This window comes from Panthera tigris, chromosome B2 (genome assembly GCF_018350195.1).
Source record: "Panthera tigris isolate Pti1 chromosome B2, P.tigris_Pti1_mat1.1, whole genome shotgun sequence".
In the NCBI taxonomy this organism is placed as follows: domain Eukaryota; kingdom Metazoa; phylum Chordata; class Mammalia; order Carnivora; family Felidae; genus Panthera; species Panthera tigris.
In genome coordinates, this window is record NC_056664.1 from 53,570,757 (window position 1) to 53,590,985 (window position 20,229).

The 20,229-nt window shown below is 38.6% G+C and overlaps 1 protein-coding gene across 4 annotated transcripts in view; it reads right to left on the reverse strand.

Moving 5' to 3' along the window:
* The window catches only part of DST (dystonin), a 491,592-nt gene that overhangs the window by 68,946 nt on the left and 402,417 nt on the right, over positions 1-20,229 (reverse strand). For all 4 annotated transcript variants that reach the window (XM_042986591.1, XM_042986590.1, XM_042986592.1 and 1 more), the window contains 8 exons: positions 10,916-11,077; positions 9,038-9,208; positions 6,304-6,470; positions 3,786-3,945; positions 3,259-3,585; positions 2,631-2,715; positions 1,177-1,418; positions 67-273 (listed from right to left, as the gene is read on the reverse strand). In XM_042986591.1, the coding sequence (XP_042842525.1) occupies positions 67-273; positions 1,177-1,418; positions 2,631-2,715; positions 3,259-3,585; positions 3,786-3,945; positions 6,304-6,470; positions 9,038-9,208; positions 10,916-11,077 (1,521 nt within the window). The remainder of the gene's footprint in view (positions 1-66; positions 274-1,176; positions 1,419-2,630; positions 2,716-3,258; positions 3,586-3,785; positions 3,946-6,303; positions 6,471-9,037; positions 9,209-10,915; positions 11,078-20,229) is intronic.

The following is a 20,229-nucleotide window of genomic DNA, read 5'->3' on the forward strand; positions in this document are numbered from 1 at the left end:
CAGGTAAAGGCTCTGAGAACAACTGGGGGAAATTTATTGCCTAGACAACAAACCGCTTGTCCCTACCTGCTGTGATCTCAGAATGGCCGCATCGATCTCCTCCACCTTTTGAGTGATGGTGTCGCTCACTAATCGGTAGCGGTCATTGTCCTCGGCCACCATTTTTTCAAGTCCTTCCCTCGCCCTCCAGGGTACCAACTCCAGTAAAGCACTGCTCACTTCGTTAAGGGAGTCCAATAAGGCTTTGCTGTCCTTAGCTTCCTTTTTCAGTTCCTGAAAACAGAATTCAGAAAAGATACAAATCTGTGGGTAATATTAGCTTAAGAGTTAGAACAGGCTTTTCCTTTAACTGTCCTCGGGGCTAACATCCTTTGCAGGTCAATTATGCCAGGCATTGGTCCCTGAGTTTCAGTTAAGTTCTAGAAACCTTTGCTATTTAGAGCTATTTTGTAAAAAGGAAAAGTGTTTCCTGAGGAGTTCCAAAGAACAATTCATTTGTCAACACGGCAAAGATTTTATCTTTGAACTTTAATATAAATGTTTAAAATTCGGGAAACAAAACCAAGCAGGTTCACATGTATTATTCTTTGCTTTCTGGTAACCTCTAAGTAATCAGGTACTAGGAAAGTAAAATAAAGAGTAAAGTCCAAGCCAGAACTAAGTGACCCTCAAAATGAGTACGTAGTGGCTTTAAATCATCCCTGTTGAATCATTACAGGCTCAGTGAGCCTGACCTCCCCGGCTCCCTTCCACCCACATGTGATCATACTTCAGGGATGATAAAACAGAGGCTACCTCTGAAAAGAAAACCAGCATGACAGAATACCACTTCTGCAATATAAGTAGAAAAGCTACCTCATGCTACGCATCTATCTTACATAAATATTGTTGTTCTAAGCAAATTATGTGTATCTTTGAAACAATGACTTTTTTTTTCTTTCTGTTTTCATCATTCTGTCTCTTGTGTAATAAACTATACTCCCAACCATAAGACTCTGGAAACAAATTATAAATGCAAGGCTTTCATCTCTGGGCTCTTCGAAGTGTTACACAATTGATCTCCTGCCAATTTCTATTGGGTCCCCATCAAGGCATCCTTCAGCATATTAGTAACGACACGAGACTATCACCCTAAACGGTAACAAATGGATCCAAAATGCGTAAATAAAAGCCTACTTTTTGTCTCGCTTGGGCTTGGCTTGCTGCTTCTCCCGTCAGAACCTGAGTTTCGTATGAAAGTAATTCCACCTCCACTTTGTCCAGCCAGGTGCAGAGCTCTTCACGTGTGGAGTGCAGGCGCCTGGCAAGCTGCAGTGCCTGCTCCAAGGTCTTGGCTACATCCGTGCTTAATTTAGTAATGTCTTTGTACCTTGCTTTAATGGCTTCCAATTTATCTTGAATGATTAAAACTTCATCACCTAAAATTTCAAAGGCACGTTATATCTCAAGAAAGCAAAGAAAAGCTAGAGGGAGGGTTTCTTCAGATATTATTGTACACTGATGAGATTTTCTCAGGGAGTGGAGGGAGGAGAGACATTTTTCCAAAGATGATCTGACCCAAGAGAAGCCTTTTTCTAGGTTTTAATCCTTCCCGAGATTTCTGGCAAATCTAAACAGCTCTGAAAATGCCAATATAAAACCGGAAAGGGCTACAGTGCCTGCCGTTATGGGAAAGCACCACCTTCACAACTAACTATATGGTGTTTTCAGACTTCAAGCACAGGAGCTAAAAACTGCTTGGGTTCCAACACTGACTTTGCCACTTGTTACCATGCACAAGATCCTTAACCTCTTTGTGTCCTTGGTTTACTCATTATTACACAGGGATGAAAGAATCTACCTCATAAAGTTGTGATAAAAATTCAACAAGTTTATAGTTGCAAAGCGTTTAGACCAGCGTCTGGCATGTGCATATGTATGTGTGCAAATGTGTGCGCATGTGTGTACGTGGTACATGTGTATGGGATGTGAATGTGTATATATTAAAAATAATAAACTTATCTGCACTATTCCAGTAGGTCCTCGCTCTCCTCTACCTCATTTTCAGACACCCAGAGAAATCGCATCCTGGGCTTCAGACTCCTGGTTCAAGGTTGTAGATACTATAGTGAACCCCTCGCAACTCACAATGAATGTTACTGGCCCATACTTCAACACAGATGCTAATGGACACAGGTACAGTGAAACTTTCCTGTGGCCAAAGGAATTACTAAAACGAATTAGTCTGTATCTGTTTTCTTAGTAAGTGTAAGCATGGAGAAATGAAGTGTGTGTATACTTCAGAGAATTTGTCACTGAACGCAAACTATCTTAAAATTTTAAAAACTGGTCTACAACCTGCGTACTCATGCAGAACAACTGCCTCCCGCAAGTGGAAAATGAATGTAACCCTGCTATGTGCTATGAGTAATACACACAACTTCCATTAGGAACTCAAGTGAGATCATGAGAAAAAAAGTGAGCTCATATCCCAAAACCCCCTTGGATCAGTCTTCAAAGAATTCTGCAGAATGAAGTCTTGGAGTGGCCTCAGAATTATAAAGGATTTTGTTTTTCTCTTATCCCTAAAATATTTAGAAAGCAATGCAACAATGCTAATTGCATGATGATCTGATTTGAAAGATTCTCACCTGTTGTTTGTTTCAGTAGTTCTAAACCATTTAGTAATGCCTGATCTACATTTTGTTTTCTGAGTAGGATGTCCTCTTGCAGAACCTAAGACACAGGTACGGTTTTTATGTTGGCGGGGGGGAAAAAAATCACAGTTAGCTTTGGTTAATCTTAGAGAACTCTGTGTTTCATAGAGATTTAAGTAGACACCTCCCATTTTCAACTATTAATCCCTGTTCCCTTATTTTCGCCTCCTCTTTAAACCACCATGGCCCATGTTCATCTACCCTAATTCACACGCTCTCTCCTTTTCAGAAAACAGACTATGTGAAGATATTGGACTACCAGTTAATTATGAGTCTTCATGTACAACAATAAAATAGCAAAGGAAAGGGGGGAATCTGGCTATTGGATAAATTCAATCTCTTTTTAAAGTGACTCCATTAGAAGTAATCTGTATATACAGGCAAAGTCTTTTTTTGAGTATAGCAATTCCCCTAAATCATAAGAACATAAAATAATCCAGAAATGAGAAAGACTTAGAAAATAATGACAAGTGAAATGAAAAAACAAAATAAAATAAAATAAAATAAAATAAAATAAAATAAAATAAAATAAAATAAAATAAAATAAAATAAATAAAAATACCCGAAGTTCAGACTGCTGCTTCCATAACCCCTCAGGGCTGTAATCCTGGACTGAGAGCTTGCTCAGTTTGTCATGCACTTCATTCAGCCAATTCATCAGCTCAACTTCATCTTCCCCAAAAATCTTAGCATTACATAAGGCCTGCTGGAGGAGCTCAGACCTGCTGTGACTTTTCTCTTGAATCTCAATGTACCACACTTGAGAGGAGTCTAGTTTACTTTGCACCATATCTTTATCCTCCCTGGAGCTCAAAACCTTTAAGGATTGGCCAATGCTAACAGCCTGGTGTAAATGTTTATTGTGATTGATGATGTCATCTTCTAAGGCCTAAAATAAAGTTTAAGAAAAGAGAAACAAAAAGGATGGACAAATAAAAATGAAAACATAAATCAAATGAAAGAATGACATTTGAAATGGGCTTAGTTTACAATTATGCATAACACAACAGTACATAACTCAAATTTATGACATAAAACCACAAAGGAAATGGAAAACTGAATCTTACTAATGTGCAATGGTTATCTTACTTTGTGCTGTGCAATTTGTTCCTCAAGTTTAGACGCTTGGGTTCCTATGGGCTCACAGTTCGCCAGCTTCTTTTCTATGGTTGTAAGCCACTCATTCAATGGTTCTAGGGTTTCATGAAATTGCTGTGCTACCACTGAGATACCTTCCAACTGACGATTCCTATAAATGTGCCAAGATAAAGGTCATTTAGGGATGAAGAATGTGTGAAATAGTCAACAAACTTCTTTACTCAGGCTCCTGCATTCTAAACATTTTTTTGTGGAAAACAACTAAGGTTAAAATTAAGATCTGTCACATTTAAAGGACATGCTAAAATAGCTATCCTATTAAATAAAATTAAAGGTGAAGCACAGGCCAATCCCAAGCAGCTAAATCTTATGAAACTCTTAAGAAATCTGGTTACAACACAATAATAGCTATGTAATAATAATAGTAATGTCATAATAACAATAGCAGCAATAATGACAATGATGACAATAAAAAAAAACTTATTGAACACATATGCTCTGCCAAGCCTCTGTTTTAAGTGTGTTATATATTAATTCACTTCAATCAGAGCACCAGTTACTGGGACTTACTTAATCAACTGGTCAAAATTGGATTCAAATTTTGAAGACCATCTGTAGCTCCCCCCATAGTGGAATGAATAGTGACTCCTACTAAAGTAGTGTGCCAGGTCTATTCCCTCCCAACCCCCGCCAAAAAAAAAAGTACAGTGTCAGATATATTTCCCAAAAGCAACACTTAATATTTTATGGATTAAAATATCATGAAAAAGGATTTCTTTAGACTTTTACTTATTTGAATACACTTTTATATAGTTTGAAATGCTTTTAAAAAACACATTAGTTCTTCAGTTAAAATGGTACCACGTAACTGAAAACCTACCTTCCGCCACCCTCAGTTTTTACCTAGGGCAAGAGATTGTGCCCGTCTCTATACAGAGTACCTCAGTACCAGATCCTGGGACCAAGAGTGGTTGTCATAACTTTTTATCATGCATAATTCTTAGGGAATTGCATGATTTAATAAATTTGTTTCTATGGAGACCAAGGGAATTCTGGAAAATTGGCACATGCTACTGAATATAATTTCTGTGTATATCATAAACTACACATTTATATATCTCTTAAAACTTTCACATGAAACATATTTGATCTTTAAAAAAATGAATACAATTATTTTTTACTTCTAAATTATTACTAAAATTCTTTTTTTCCTTTTTTAAAAGTTTTATTTTAGAGACAGAGAACACACACATGTAAGCATGTAAGAGAGAGAGAGAGAGAGAGAGAGAGAGAGAGAGAGAGAGAGAGAGAGAGAGAGATATCTCCAGCAGGCTCCATGCTCAGCACAGAGCCCAATGCAGGGCTCAATCCCATGACCCTGGGATCATGACCTGAGCCGAAATCAAGAATTGGACGCTCAACCAACTCAGCTACCCAGATCCTCCACATTCTTTTTTTCTAAATTCAAATATCCAATCATCTAGAATCAGTGAAAATAAACTATTTTGTGACCATATTTAGTTTACTGTGATTTAAATTGTGAGTGACTTTATTAATCAGCATATAAATCATAATATGACCACTATCCTTCTATTTAATACCACTGTGAGGAAGGTTTAGGAAAAGAAAGCCATTGCGGTAGTAAAGCAGGGATCTAGACATTAATTCATTTCATTAATTCATTTATTTTTAAAAAGTACTGAGAGTATCTCTCATGGCAGTCAGGGTACAATGTCCTGGTAATTCCGCAAATGGAATAATCTCCCAAAACGAGACTAAAGGACATGAAGCTTTTAGCCTCCTTAGGAGCATCTCATTCTACGGTCCTATAAACTATAATTAATTCTACTCCAGTATTCAAGATTAGACAAATCCTCTTCTCTTCATCATTGTAGTTCCAAAGAAGGTAGCAATTTATGGAGATAATCATTCTGTTCAGTGGTTCGTCTAGTTTTAACCCACCCAGTCTATGTGGCTGTGGTTACACTCCAGTGTAGCTACTACTCAACACAGGTCACTGTGATCCCAACATGGAGAATGAAAAAAAGATGTAATCAAGAAACATGTTGAGTGCAAAAGCCCATTACATGCTTCCATAGCACTCTATATTTTTGCTCTGAAATATCACATTTGTCATTACTTTTCAATGGCTATAAAACACTGACTGTACCCTGAGGACAGAAATGATCTGTCCAGCTCACCTCTAAAGCCCAAGGCCTAGCTCTATGCCTGATGCACAGTGGGCAGGCAGTAACTGCGTTATTAATAAATAAATGAATTACTCCTGTGGGAATTATTTTTCTAAAACCAAGTGTTGAGATGTATCTGGTGACTACAAGACCTTACCAAGGGAGGAGGGAGGAGAGCGGCACCACAGCCCTTGCTACCTGTTCACATACATGATAAACATAGGAAAATGACAGTTTGAAGAAAAGCAATATCAAAATGCAAAACATCAGTAATTAAAGACTTTGCTACTTCTTCAAAAGACCGCAAGTACGTAAGTTACCGTGTTTCAGCTTTATTAAGCAATGCCTCCCATCTACTGTCCAAGAGACTCAGCTGCTTCAGAATCTTTGCTTTGTCTGCAGGTTCTGCTGTTGCAGCAATTTTTTCTCCTTCACGTTTGATTACCTCCACAGTCGATTTGCGGTCATCCAGCAATCTTTGGAGAAGCTTGACATAGAACATTAAATACCAGAAGCAAAAGGAGAGGCGGGAGGGACAAAGAAATATTTGTGTTATCGAATGGAAAACACAGTCTAAGTACTTTTGATATGTGACAAAATACATATTCTGTATAGATTCACATAAAAAGAAGTAGGATTTTAAAAATAGCTCATTTTGTTTAGTGATTCATTACTATTGTGTCAGACGCTGTGACGGGGGATTTTCATAGCAGATAAAACTAATATTGATAAGCCTGCTAAGCCATTCACTATTAATTTTTAATATAAAATAATAGGGTACAAGGTGCTGCTTCAGTATAAGTCCACTGCACAGAAAGCGCAAAATTCCCATTACTGTAAAGAAATGGGAACACCTTAAACATTCAACAATCATCTGTCCTTTCGAGACAAGCTTAAGATATTATAAATCATTACTGTTTTCAAAACCTCTCCCCATGTTAAATCATTATAGAGAGGGAAGTTGAGACTCAGACCAACTTCACAAGCCAGTGACGCTAAATCTAGAGGCTCTGGACTCCCTTTACTAGGTGGGACTAGCTCCTATAACCCTTCATTAGGATAGAAACTAAAAAAGAGACTTCAAGTATCATGTCCAAAATGAACGGGGAATGGAAAGTCAGAAATCCCCCAAAGCTGGCTAAATAAGACTAGTATTTCAAGATTTAGAGGCAGAAAAAAAAATGCAATTTAATTCTAAGAAGCATTTCAAAAAACTCAGAATGGAATGTTTGAAAGAAGTGGCCAGAACCCAGGATTACTTTGCTCTCACCTAATCAAAACAATTATTTGATGAGCAAGTGCTATGCATAGGCACTGGTCAAGAGCAGTGAGGAAGACACAGGTACGTAAAACGTTAAATACTTCACTGATTCCTTATTCTGACCCTGATGGATAATTAAGGATTAAAGAAATGTACAGTTACCTAGAGGTAACAAGCTAAGACAGCACCCTCTCCCTTTCACTTTGAGACCGCCAAATCAGGTGGTAAGAGGAACCAACATGTATAAAAAGAAGAGGAAGAAACGCAAACTCTCTTGACACAGGTTAGAGTCATTAGAAAATCAGCGAACCACAGGTGATTGAGGCAGTAGAGAGAACTCATTAAGTGGATTATTTCTGATAAACTTTAATAGCAAAGCCTCTAGCAATTAAGAAAGCAAAATCCACAAATAGATCTTGTTGGTTAAACATAGTTCATTAACTTTGGGAGAATAACAAAGGTTTAAATTAAATAGCGAATGGTAGCAATTATATTGTCATATATAATATTATACATCCTTATTACTTTATTACATTCTTATTCTTTATTACTTTATTACATATTATGAATTATATTCTATTTAAAAATCATTTTTTATGTTTATGTTATGTTTCTTTAATCCTTATCTCCAAATTTATTTCTAATAGGTTAATTCCCAACATACTAGAGTCCTCAAAGAATTTTTAGAAATACTACTGAATGTCAAAATTAAATTAAGCCTCTTAATCCATTCCTTTCTTTTTAAGATTCCACACGGGAAAAACCTTACCAATGTGCTGTGTGCTAGGCCCCTCCCATGTGCCATTTCAAGTCATGGCTGACAAATTAGTACTGAAAATGTCACTAAATACGTCCTAACTGACCATCACCATCTGGAGCACAAAATGGTTTTTTTGGTATGTTATCATCCCTTCAGCAAGTGTGTCTTTCTTTCCAACTTGGTCCTGTATTAGTAGTGTCAAAAGACACAACACATTCTTTAGCATATATGAATCAAATGTTTGCTTCTTTCGTACAGGCTGAGCCACAAGAAACGGCCTGTATTTAATCTATAAAAAAAAAGGAGTGAGAAATACAGGGTGCTAGTTATGGAATAAGTCACAGGGATAAAAGGCCAGCATGGGGAATACAGTCAATAGAACTGTAAAAGCATTGTACGGTGATACACGGTACCTCCACTTTTGGGGAACATAGCGTAACATATGAACTTGTTGAATCACACTGTATTCTACAGTTGAAACTAATGTTACATTGTGTGTCAACTATACTTTTTTAAAAAAAGGCAATTTCATACAGATCAATCTGCTATGTAAGGGAATGACGACATTTCCGCCCAAGTTACCTTTTCAGTGAGTGAAATCTTCCTTGACAACTCTACTGGAAACTGCATACATACCCACCCCCAGACTCCACTCCAGCACTTCCTGTCCATCCTTGCTCTGTCACTTCCTACTTCTTATCTCCCACCGCTGCTTTATTTATCACTTGCTAACTTACCACCATGTACTTACTTTGTTTACAGTCTCTCCCTCTTCCTCCCCGTCCACTAAACCTTAAACTCAGTGAGGAACTTGCATCTTTTCTGTTCAGGGATCACTGCCAGCAGCTGAAACAAAGCCTGAAACCTGGCAGATGTTCAGTATATATTTGTTGAATGACTAAAAAACAATACCTAGAGCATCAACAACCAGTCAACTAGAATATCCTATTACTACAGAGAGTCACAAGGTAAATCTTTACTCTCGTGGTTATGATGGGACATGAAACACAATACAGAAGTATCACGAACTTACTTTTTGCTCTTGTATCTGGGCCTTCACCACTTTGAACTCGGCTGATGGGGGCTTCTGGTTGGCCACAAGCTCCTCAGTGTCTGCCATCCAGCTGAGCAGGGACTCCAGGGCGTCCTGGAAGCGCCCACAGTGCAGCAGTGCCTCCTGCAGCTGGGCTGCCCGCTGAGCTACCTGCAGAGTTTCCGTTGCAACGGCTTATTTACTGGTTTCACAAAAAATGCAGTTTGCCCACCAGCCACCACTGTTCATAAATTTTCTTTTCCAGGGCATCTGGGTGGCTTGGTTGGTTAAGCCTCTGACTCTTGGTCTCAACTCAGGTCATGATCTCACGGTTTGTGGGTTTGAGCCCCACAGTGGGCTCTGTGCTGAAAGCATGGAGCCTGCTTGGGGTTCTGTCTCCCTCTCCCACTGCCTCTCCCCCTCCGTCTCTCAAAAGAGTACATAAACAAACATTAAAAAATGCTTTTTCTTTTCCTTTTCACTTAAAATCTGCCCAAAGCACTGACAGTGGCCAGGACTGTGGTGGAAAGGAGTCAAAGTTTAGCAAGTAAGCCAGGAAGAAAAGGTTACCATCCCAAACGGTAATGTAAAAGATGAAACCTTTGAGACTTTGGAAATACCCAGTACATTTATGATTAGCAATGAATAATTCAAATATTTTAAGATTACCGAAAGAAACAATGTCTTAGTCATTTTTATTATTATCCTTTGACTTCATATTTTATTTCCTACGGATGAATATTTTAAAAGACTACATTAAAAAAACTTACAGTAGAGAGAAACAGATTTTTATTTTGCTAGGAAAATTGCCTGTGAAGTATCCAATTAAATTCTGCTAGCTCCAAGTCCTACAGGCTTTTTGGACAAACCGGACCCTTTGTATTCTAGTAAATGGAGTCTCTGTGTCCTACACAGAGATATCCTATTGCCCTTCTCACAGATCTTTTCCTTCAGGACTGAAAAAGTAGTTGGCAAGATGTTTTAAGCACTATTGAATATATTTGCACCTGACACTACATTCCAATTGTGTTTGAAGAGCACTACAGTACAAATCAGACTTTAAAGAATGATAAACGTAGTTCTGAGATCTGGCCACAATTGCCTAAGATCTCAAAGCACAGAAAACTACAAGAACAAAAACCACCACCCCAGATAAGCACAGTCGTCCCCTAACAATGTCCTGATAATTTACGTCATGCAAAGGGCTGCCATTGTGTTTCAGCATGATCTCCTTAAGACACCAGAGCATTGTCTTCCAGTGTTTTCCTTCGTGGGCATTTAGAAAAAAGTGGGATCTACACCTCATAAATGAAATGCCATTTAGAGTTAATAGTCTATAGTGAGGGTGGTAAACCCTTAGTCCAGGACTGACAGAGAGACACGGTGGCTTTCACTTGCACAGCGTGACCTATTATACAATGTAAAATTAGTTACTGACATTTGAAAATTAGGCTTCACAGAAAAAGTGAGATTTTCGGGTTCCTTTGGAAATAAGCAGACTATTTGGCAACAGTGAACCTAGATCCCTACATGGAATGATTTGCTGGAGCTAAGTACCGGCTGTACCTTCGAAGGTGTATGTGCTCGCTCAACACAAGGTCATGAATCACGGGCCGCCTGCCATCACCCCGGCACGACTGGGCCTCTATGAAAGTCAAGTTAACGGCAGGGAGAGGTCCTATTTCATCCAGCTTGCTTGTTTCATTTAGCTGCCCACTGAAGCCCTGTGGGCATCCGAGTTTGGGCTGCCGAGTTGACAGCAATATAAAAAGGTAGCCATGTTTAGGGAAGTTTAGCTACTATAAATATGACGAGTCACAACAAATGCTAGAGAATAATAATCAACAGAAATGACAATGAAGGGAATGGAAAAATTACCTTCTTATTGAGAGTCTTCCACCGTGCGTTGACATCATCCAGGTCATGCTCCAAACCCTGGGTGCTGGTGCTTTTAGCAGCACTCTGAATAAGGCCCTGACCTAACCAGTTCACATCTTGCTGTTTAACCTGCAAAGGTTCAATCTCTTCTTTTTGGAATACCTGCAGTTGGGAGAGCAATCATTTATATAAATTACCTTATCTAACAACCACCAAATATAAACATTTGTTCAATGATCGAGTATCGGTTATCAGAGTTAAAAAGAATTTTTGTTGGCTATTCATATGTGACAGCTACCTTATGAATAACAGTAAGAAACTAAACTTAATATAAATTCATATTATCAAAACCACTCAGGAATTTTAAAGAACGATATTCTAAGTACCTTTAATCAGATTACCTATAAAACCAAGAAAAGAGTTTGTGTCCTCTCTCTACTGCTTCATTAGCATAAACCAGATATTTTCTATCATTCCAATATAACTCTAGTAAAAACAGTATGGAAAATGCAAAGGGGCAAAATGGTAAGATGGGCCCAAGATCAGTCTTCCTGGGCATGGACCCTTACAAGCTCCTCTAAGGATAACTGCTGCTAGCTGACAACTGAAGTTTGAGACTCAAACTGGGAAAGAAGATAACTGACAAGATGATGAGATGAGCCAAGAGGCCAATCTACAGCTTGCCAGAGGAGCCCAAATACAGAGTTAGGAAAAGAGAAAAGACTTAGGCAGGCATAGTAAATAGAATAGATCCTTACCCATCCAGCCCCCTCAATGCCTAGTGAGATGCCAAAGGACTTGCAAGAGCACAGAGACCTCACCCCACAGACGTGCTCACACACGTGGCCAGCACAGCAACTCCAGTGACTCTATGGTCACCCCCTGCACCGCCAACCATTTTCCCATGCCCTCCCTCTGACTCTCAGTCTCATCCAACTAACAGTCCTCCAGTGCCTGTAACTGGCAAACAAATCTCATGTATTAGAGTAAAATGCAAGTTCCATGAAAGCAGAAAGTTGTCTTCCTTATAGTCATTCTATGTCCTGGACTTACCACAGTACCTAGCATGTAATATGTACCTAATAATTATTTGCCGAATGCGTGTCGGTACAGAAAAATTGTATTTACATCTCGGAGTGGATGGCATTAACTCCACAAAAGAGAATACTGATAATACATTAACTCTTTCATAGACATACAAATGTTTAAAAATACAGGACTTAAAGGATTCCATAAAGAAAAAGAGATGAATTTAACCAAAGAAGGGAAGTTTCAGCTAGATACTAAGACACGACCGAGTTTGGGGTTTGAGTCATTACACCACAGGGCACCATATAATATACCAATAGTCCAAGTAAATGAACAGTTAACAGAATATATGGAAACATTAAAAAGGCAAGTAACAAAATAATACTTAAAAAATTACAGAGGTAGTATGGAAAATAATTTTACACAGTATGGAAAATAATGGAGAGGCTACAAGAAAAACTGTCTAGACTCTGGCCTAAGGCATGGCGCACAAGATAGTTCTGTGTTATTGCATGTATGAGTAAATTTAGGAATAGCAAACAAATAAATGATCATTTCCCTTAGAAGTCTCTCTGCTAAAAGCCCGAGTTTCTTCTTGTATATAAAATCCTTATAGACAATTTCCATACTGGCTAATTGTTTCTATACAGCAGTGCTGAATATAAAAAGTCAATTACACATAACCAAAGAAATAAGAACTCCTCAAATCACTGAGGAAAAAAAAAAGTTTTCATAATTTTGTGGCAAGGTGGTAAAAATAGAATTTGAAACTGAGATGCTACTTCTTTTCTATACTACTTTCTAAGTTAACTACTTCTAGGAACTAAGAGCTCTGGAGAGGTTTTACTACTTACAAAAAAGAAGGAGGGACAGTAAGAAAACTGCTGCATTCTTAATTCCAGGAACTTGTCTGGTATAGAAGGATTCAGGGAAAAGTTCTACATTTCCTGTCAGATAATGCTCAGGACAAAAAAACCTAAGATAACATTCTAGTAAATTGCCTTAACCCCTGATCTTGGTTTTAAAGAAATCAATTTTAAGGCTGCATATCAGAGTAGGTCTGGGTGAGTCGTAATTTTCTGAAGTGCTACAAAAAATATACTAAGGGTTAAAGAAGAAAACTACTAAGGAATCTGTATATTCCTAAGGGCTCAATTACTTCCTACAAATAGACTGCAAAATCCTTTACATTAAAAAAAAGTACTTTTAAGCTTTTAAAATAGTATGTCATCTCACGCAAGCTGAAGGAAAGGGCAACGCTGCCTAGAGCAATGACTTCATAGGCTGGGAAGAGGAACGTTTCTGATACTGTCCAAATTCCTTATCTCTCAGTGGTAACAAATACCTATGAAGAGAGACTTTCCCCCTAATCTAACCCATAAGTACACAAACACAAAGCTTAAAATAAAATAAAATTACCTCTGAGGCAAAGTTTACCAGAAGAACTTTGTAAAAATACCAAAATAGCTGAACTTCAATCCGAGTGGGAAGAAAAAAATTACAGGCTTGACAAACAGCCTCTACTTATTACAAGGCTGCACCCTTTACTTTCTTACCTCCTTCACCACTCACAAAAAGTTAGCAGCTATAATGACTGCAAAATACAGCACAGCTTCTCTACTTCCATGTCCAGAGCTACTGACAGAATTCTGATTTTCAGCACATTTTAAATGTCCTTAATTTGAGTAGCCTACTTCGCAGACCACAACAATAGAATACTGTGTGTTTGTACCTCCATGACTAGGCCTGCTCAACCTTAATAAATACAACAGAACTACCCTTAAATGGCAGAGTCTTAAACCACAATTTGTGTAAAAGCCTCATGTTCACATAAACTCACAGTGGAAGCACTCTAAATGCAGGGGAACAGCCCAGCACCTGCACAAACCAACAGTAGGAATCTAAACAGCTGGGAATAATCATTCTTAAAAAAAGGTCCCTAATTTAAGTTGTTACAATGATCACCTTATCAATACCTGGCATCTTGTGGGGTATTAGGCAAACTCCCAAAATAAAAGACTGGATTTGATCATTATTAGAAACACTAGTGACCACTTTAAAAAGGAACCACAAACACCCGGCATTGCAGTCTCACATTCCCCATTAATTACCTGAGCTGACTGAAAGCCATTACAGACTGTGTCCAATATTCCTGCCTGGGCCCTTGCTTTTCTGGAAGCTGCTTGCTTTCTTACTGGTATGAATTTCGGGGAACACTTTATTTGGACCACCTCCATCTCCCGGGAATAAAGGGGCACCTCCACTGCCTCTTTAGATGCAACGTTGGATTCTTCCGAATCATCTGGTGTCAACACGGTCACATTTTTTACTAAACTCGTGCTACCACAATCTGCATCGTTTCCCTCCACATCTGTGAGAGAGAGATGTAAATCCTCAGAATTTTCCAGAAATTTCCCACTTTGTGCCGTGATTTGGGATTCTCCCGATCCATAGGTTTTCCATTCTTCTCCAGTGTTAGAAATACACTGGCTTTCCCCATCTCCTGACATAATCAATGGATCATACTTTACAGTGCTCTCTTCTAAATCATTCTGTAGAAAGCAATTTTCACCATGGATTTCCCTTTGACCATTTGCACCTTTTGTTTCATCTAGTGGAGGAACATCAGGCAAAATCATTTTGAAATTTTCATCAGGGTGGGCACTTCTACATGAAAGCAATGGGATTTTCTGCTCACTAATGGAATAAACAGAAAAAAATGGCCTGTATTGCTCTGCCATATGAATATCTTCAGCTGAAGATAAGCTTCTAATTCGTGACTGGTCTCCAGTTAAAATGCCCTGTTTTTCTTCCCTCTCTGCTGGAGGGCTACATAAACCAGAGTCATCCTCCTCCGACGTTAGAGAATTAGTACCCCATCTGCACTTGCTGGCCTTGGGAACAGCATCTGACATATCAGTAGGTTCAACAAAAGAGCTTTCACTTTTGTTTGCATAATCCATAAAATTGGCTGGGACAAACATTCGCCATGACCGTCTATGTTCTTTCTTTTCTGCATGGGACTTGGCTTTGGGTAACCCGGTGGTTCGAATGATATCACTATTTAGTTTGAGCGCATCAAAGATCATCTTTTCATCTAGTTTGTTAGCTTCACGACCTCTCAGCTCAAATACACTGGAAGAAGCAAGGGCACCGTTAGAGCATAGAGAACTAACATCCAGTGTTCTGTGACTGTAGGGTAAAGTCCGATCTGTAAAATGCCTGGAAGAGAGGCTACCCTTTGAACCAGAGTCTATCTGTTCATTCAGCCTAACAGTATCATAGATTGACCGCTGTGGGACATAACAGTCTTCGATATTTAGGTCCTCCTCTTCTTCACCTTTCCCTACACATGGGGGATTCTGACGTAAACAGTCTGGTCTGCTGAGTGGCTTCCCCATTTCGTAGACAATTAAAACAAATATTGCGGCTCTTGACACAGAAAATAAGAAGTAAGGTAAAGCATCTTTCAAAAAAGTATACTTCTGGACAGCACTATGAAGTGTCGTCAGCATAAAGACACGCTCAAACAATATAGGTTGTGATATAGGAGGTGTTTAAGGTCATCAGTGCATCAGTCTTAAATGCAACTATCCTTTTACCTGGTTGTTTTTTAAATGATTCTAAAAAAAATAAAGTGCATTGAGAACAAAGAACAGAAATCTCCTTCCTCCCCCCTTCCCTTATCCCCCCAGGTTCCCTTTCACATACTCCAAAACACAGAAAACAAACAAACACACACACTTAACAGTGGCTCAAACACTCAAAAGATTCCACTGTCAGTCCATTTCCCTTTTTAGTCTAATTTTGCATCTGAGATTTCCAGGTTAAAATTTCCAAATGAGCAAGCATTTTAACAGGCTAGGCTGAATGTTAATATCGGCAGAACTCTGGTTAACTGTAATCCACTTAAAGAAGGCTTGCAAAACTCCATCTCCTTTATAAATAAACCACGCTTCAGAAACTTAAAAGACAAACACAGGGACCATGTATTGTTCAGGTCAAGGCACAAAAACAAATCCTCAGCGAAAAATAAGTTGTCGAATGCTGTTAAGAAAGTTAAATTTTTCTTTTACTTTTTTTGGGTGTAGCTATAAATAATCTTGATTCAAAAGGCAGTTTTTCTTCCCATATTAAGCTTCTTCGAGGCTACCCAAAGGAAAAAAATAGACTTTTGGACAGCCAAGCCAGGACAATCCAGCAACCGTTTAAAGTAAACAGTTAGAAAGCATGGTGTGCTATAAACTCCCCTTTAAAAAAAAAAAGAAAAGAAAAAGAAAAAAGAAAGTCATTTCCAAAGAGTCTTATCTGATCTTCCTTAAGGCTTATTCCACCTGAGGAAACTGTAGCAAAGAAGAGCTCCGGGTTTCCTCTAAGGCACAAGCAGCGTAATTCACATTCAGCTCAAAACCAAGTCTACTCTAACCTTTGAAATTGACCAATTGTGGCCGCGGTTTGGCTTTCATTTTAGCTACAGCTGGAGAGAGGCAGAGGTGGCCGGTGGAGGAGGCAGAAAAGGAACTCCAGCAGGGACGTCCTGCGCGGTCCCCAGCTCCTTAGGGCAGTACGGTCCCCGGGAGGCATCCTCCCGAGCCAGGGCGCTTCCAGCAACGCCCTCTCTCTTCAAGCAACAGCTGCTACGTCCCTTCGCAGAGCAGCGCTCCGGGCATGCAGCTCCCTCTCTTCGCTGCTACGCCCTCCCGCGACTTAACTTCGCCGTCATCTTTTCTTTGACTCCTGGCCCCCTCTCGGGAGCCGGCGGGCTGTTTCAGGGGGAGGTACCTAGAGGCCGAGCGGCTGCAATGCAATAGCTCGGTGGTGACATCAGCGCACATCAGACCCAGTCATGGAGCTGGGGAGAGGGGCGGCTCGAGTTCAGAGATCCTCGAAATCCCACCAACTATGGAGTTCAACATGGGGAGAGATCCGAAGGGCTTGCAGAGGCAGAACCTGACACCAGGGGCTCCCCGAAGGTATCCTTTCGTCAACGCCGGTCACGGCGCTCATTTGAATATTAAATAGCGGGGGCGGGGGGGGGGTAGGTAGGAAGAAAGGGACTACACAGGTCCCCACCTTTCGGCTGAAACCACACCCTCATATGCTTCAGTTGCACACCGTTGAAGTAGCATTTGCGATGCGAAGTGCGGATCACTTTGGATCCAATGTTGAGTCATTCCTTTTAAAAGCCCAAGTTCAAGTCTAACTGTTCTCCAGAGCAAATTATTCCTGTGGGCACGGCCCTGAGCACCGCTGCCATGAATATCAGTAGTTACTAATAACCCCACACAGTCCCCTGGAGCTTAATGCAAGGCCCAGGCAAAGATCAAGGGCAGTCAGTAACTCTGGATATTTAATAAACAAAATCACTTCCACAGATTGTTATGTATTGAACGCTCTTTGAAAACACTGAAAATAAATTCAGCAAGAAAAACCTTAACCTCTGTAAGAAAAATTAATACTTTTAATTAAATATTATAAAAAATATCTATTCTTTAGTTTACAAAATAAGCAACATTACCAGAAGTAGCAGACAGAGTTACAAATAAAGGTAGATTGTTTTTTCTCACTCTCACAAAACAATCATCATTTGAACATAAATGATGTGGCAGGGAACTTTTGTACTTTTAATAATAACAAAATTATTATTCCAAATATGAAATATTGTTCCAAAATTATTTTTATAAACTTAAGTATTAAATCTTTTAAAAAATCTATCTGTAACCGGAACTCTATATGTAATAACACTCATTCAACAATTATTTGATGCAATTCAGTATGTGGCTATCATTAGGTTGGGGAAAAAACAAAATATATACATACACACACACACACACACACACACATAGCCATCTATAAAGAAAAATATGTATAAAAACACCTATCAATATCACAGTATCAATGCCCATTTTTCATAGTCAAGAAGTGAAATATTTCAACAAGCACTAAATCCTATGGTACTTAAGCACAGAGGCTATTGTGAGATGCTAATAAGATTTTTAAAAAAGTGCACACAGTTTCCTTGTTTGAACAGTAGATTGGGAACTAGGCTGAGAATTAGAAGAAACCACGGGTTTTACTCCCAACTGTCACTGTACTGATATGTAAGACTGGAAAGCTGTGTATTCATGGTAATATTAATATTAAATTTTCCATGAAATGTGGATGAGTACCTTTCCCTAAACATTCTGAGATCCTCAAAGAACTTTTCCCAAAAATGGCCCTAAATCACCTTAAACTCTAACTCTGAATTATCAGCACAATATTATTTTGGCTTTACATAATGCTAAGAAAAGCAACATGTAACCTTCACAGTTGAGGTGGCTAGTGTATTTTTTTAAACTACATTTTTAAACTACATATATAATTTGTTCATAAATACAAGCATCATCAAAAAGTGCTCACTACCTATCAAACACCACAGTAAACACTGGCAAAACAATGGTGCACAGAGATGTAGCACCCCTGTCCTTATACAATTGACGGTACAGTGGAGAATACGGATGGGAAAATGGGTACAATATACAGTTTGGAAGTAAGGAGTGCTGTGGAAAAATGCTCTTTGGTGATTATGTTTAAGTACATGCCATTTATTTAATAACAGAATTCCTGTTTTATTAAACTAATTTCAACTAATCCTATAAATGATGAGCCTAATAATTCTGTTTCAAGTTAAAATTTGAACTATTAATGTTTTGTTTTGTTTTTGTTTTTTTTTTTAAATTTTTTTTCCACGTTTTTTATTTATTTTTGGGACAGAGAGAGACAGAGCATGAACGGGGGAGGGGCAGAGAGAGAGGGAGACACAGAATCGGAAACAGGCTCCAGGCTCCGAGCCATCAGCCCAGAGCCTGACGCGGGGCTCGAACTCACGGACCGCGAGATCGTGACCTGGCTGAAGTCGGACGCTTAACCGACTGCGCCACCCAGGCGCCCCATGAACTATTAATGTTATACTGGTATTTATGACAATTATATACAAACCTACGTGTGTTTATAAAGATATGGATATATAGATATACCTTTGTTACTTAAAATCACATTCCAAAAATCTATCTGGATAACTAAAGAACTCTTACATTTAGAGCAAAACTAGACTGGTTTATCTCTTCCTCCCAAATCTGATTTATTTACAGCTACTTTATTTTTTTTTTTACTTTTAAAAAAATGTTTTATTATTTTTAAGCCAGAGAGAGACAGAGCATGAGTGGGTATGGGGCAGAGATAGAGGGAGACACAGAATCTGAAGCAGGCTCCCGGCTCTGAGCTGTCAGCACAGAGCCTGATGCAGGGCTTCAATTAACAAGCTGTGAGATCATGACCTGAGCCAAAGTCAGACCCTCAACCGACTCAGCCACCCGGGCGCCCCTGTTTACAGATACTTTAAATGTTAAAGTTTCTGATACTAACAAAATTAAGATATATTAAACTGTTAAATATTAATCATTATATCTAGATCTCTCACATTTTCATAAGACAGAAATACACAATGAATAAAATAAGCAAAGTTTTTCTGAAAAATAGTCAACATTGTTATTTCATATATACAAAAGTCATAATGTTAAATGTTCCCCAAATGTGACTTTACTTACTTTATGTTGCCTACTAAATGTGATCTAGCTAAAGTATCTTCTAAAGGCAGATGATTTTGGAAAAGCACACAAATTCCAACTGAAAAATGAGCAAAGTAGAACCACGTTCTCATTTTATTTTTCTAAAGTTAAATTAAGTCTTTGAAAAGAATAATTACTGAAAACTCTTAGAATTAAGTCCAACAATCCATTTCATAGAAAAGCTAAAGGCTAATTTTATCAACTGATACATGGAGTTTTTAGAGCTGAAAGACTGGCGGTATTAAGAAACTCAATGTGCAGTAAGTAGAAAATGTGTGAGTAAATGCAATATTATCCATGAAAACTGACAGAAGTATTTTCCCGGCCCAATGGCTTGCTACTGAAATCTGGATCAGAAGGCAAACAAGAAACATGTGATCTGTTGGGGTTTTTTTGTTTTTTTTTTTGCCGTGATACAAAAATAAGCCTTAGGAGCAACAAATTCTGTTCTTTCTCAAACAGATACACCATTAGATAATGAAAACTGAAAGAACCCATGTTTTTAGTTTTCAAACTAGTAAACTTCTTCACATAAATGACTAAAGGATTTTTGAGGGTATTTATCAGATGGATATGCAATAGCTATTTATTTCAGTGGAAATAGTTTATATTTAAAATAAAGTAGGATATGCAGACCCCACCACAAAGGAAATAACTTTAGAAACACTTAACAGA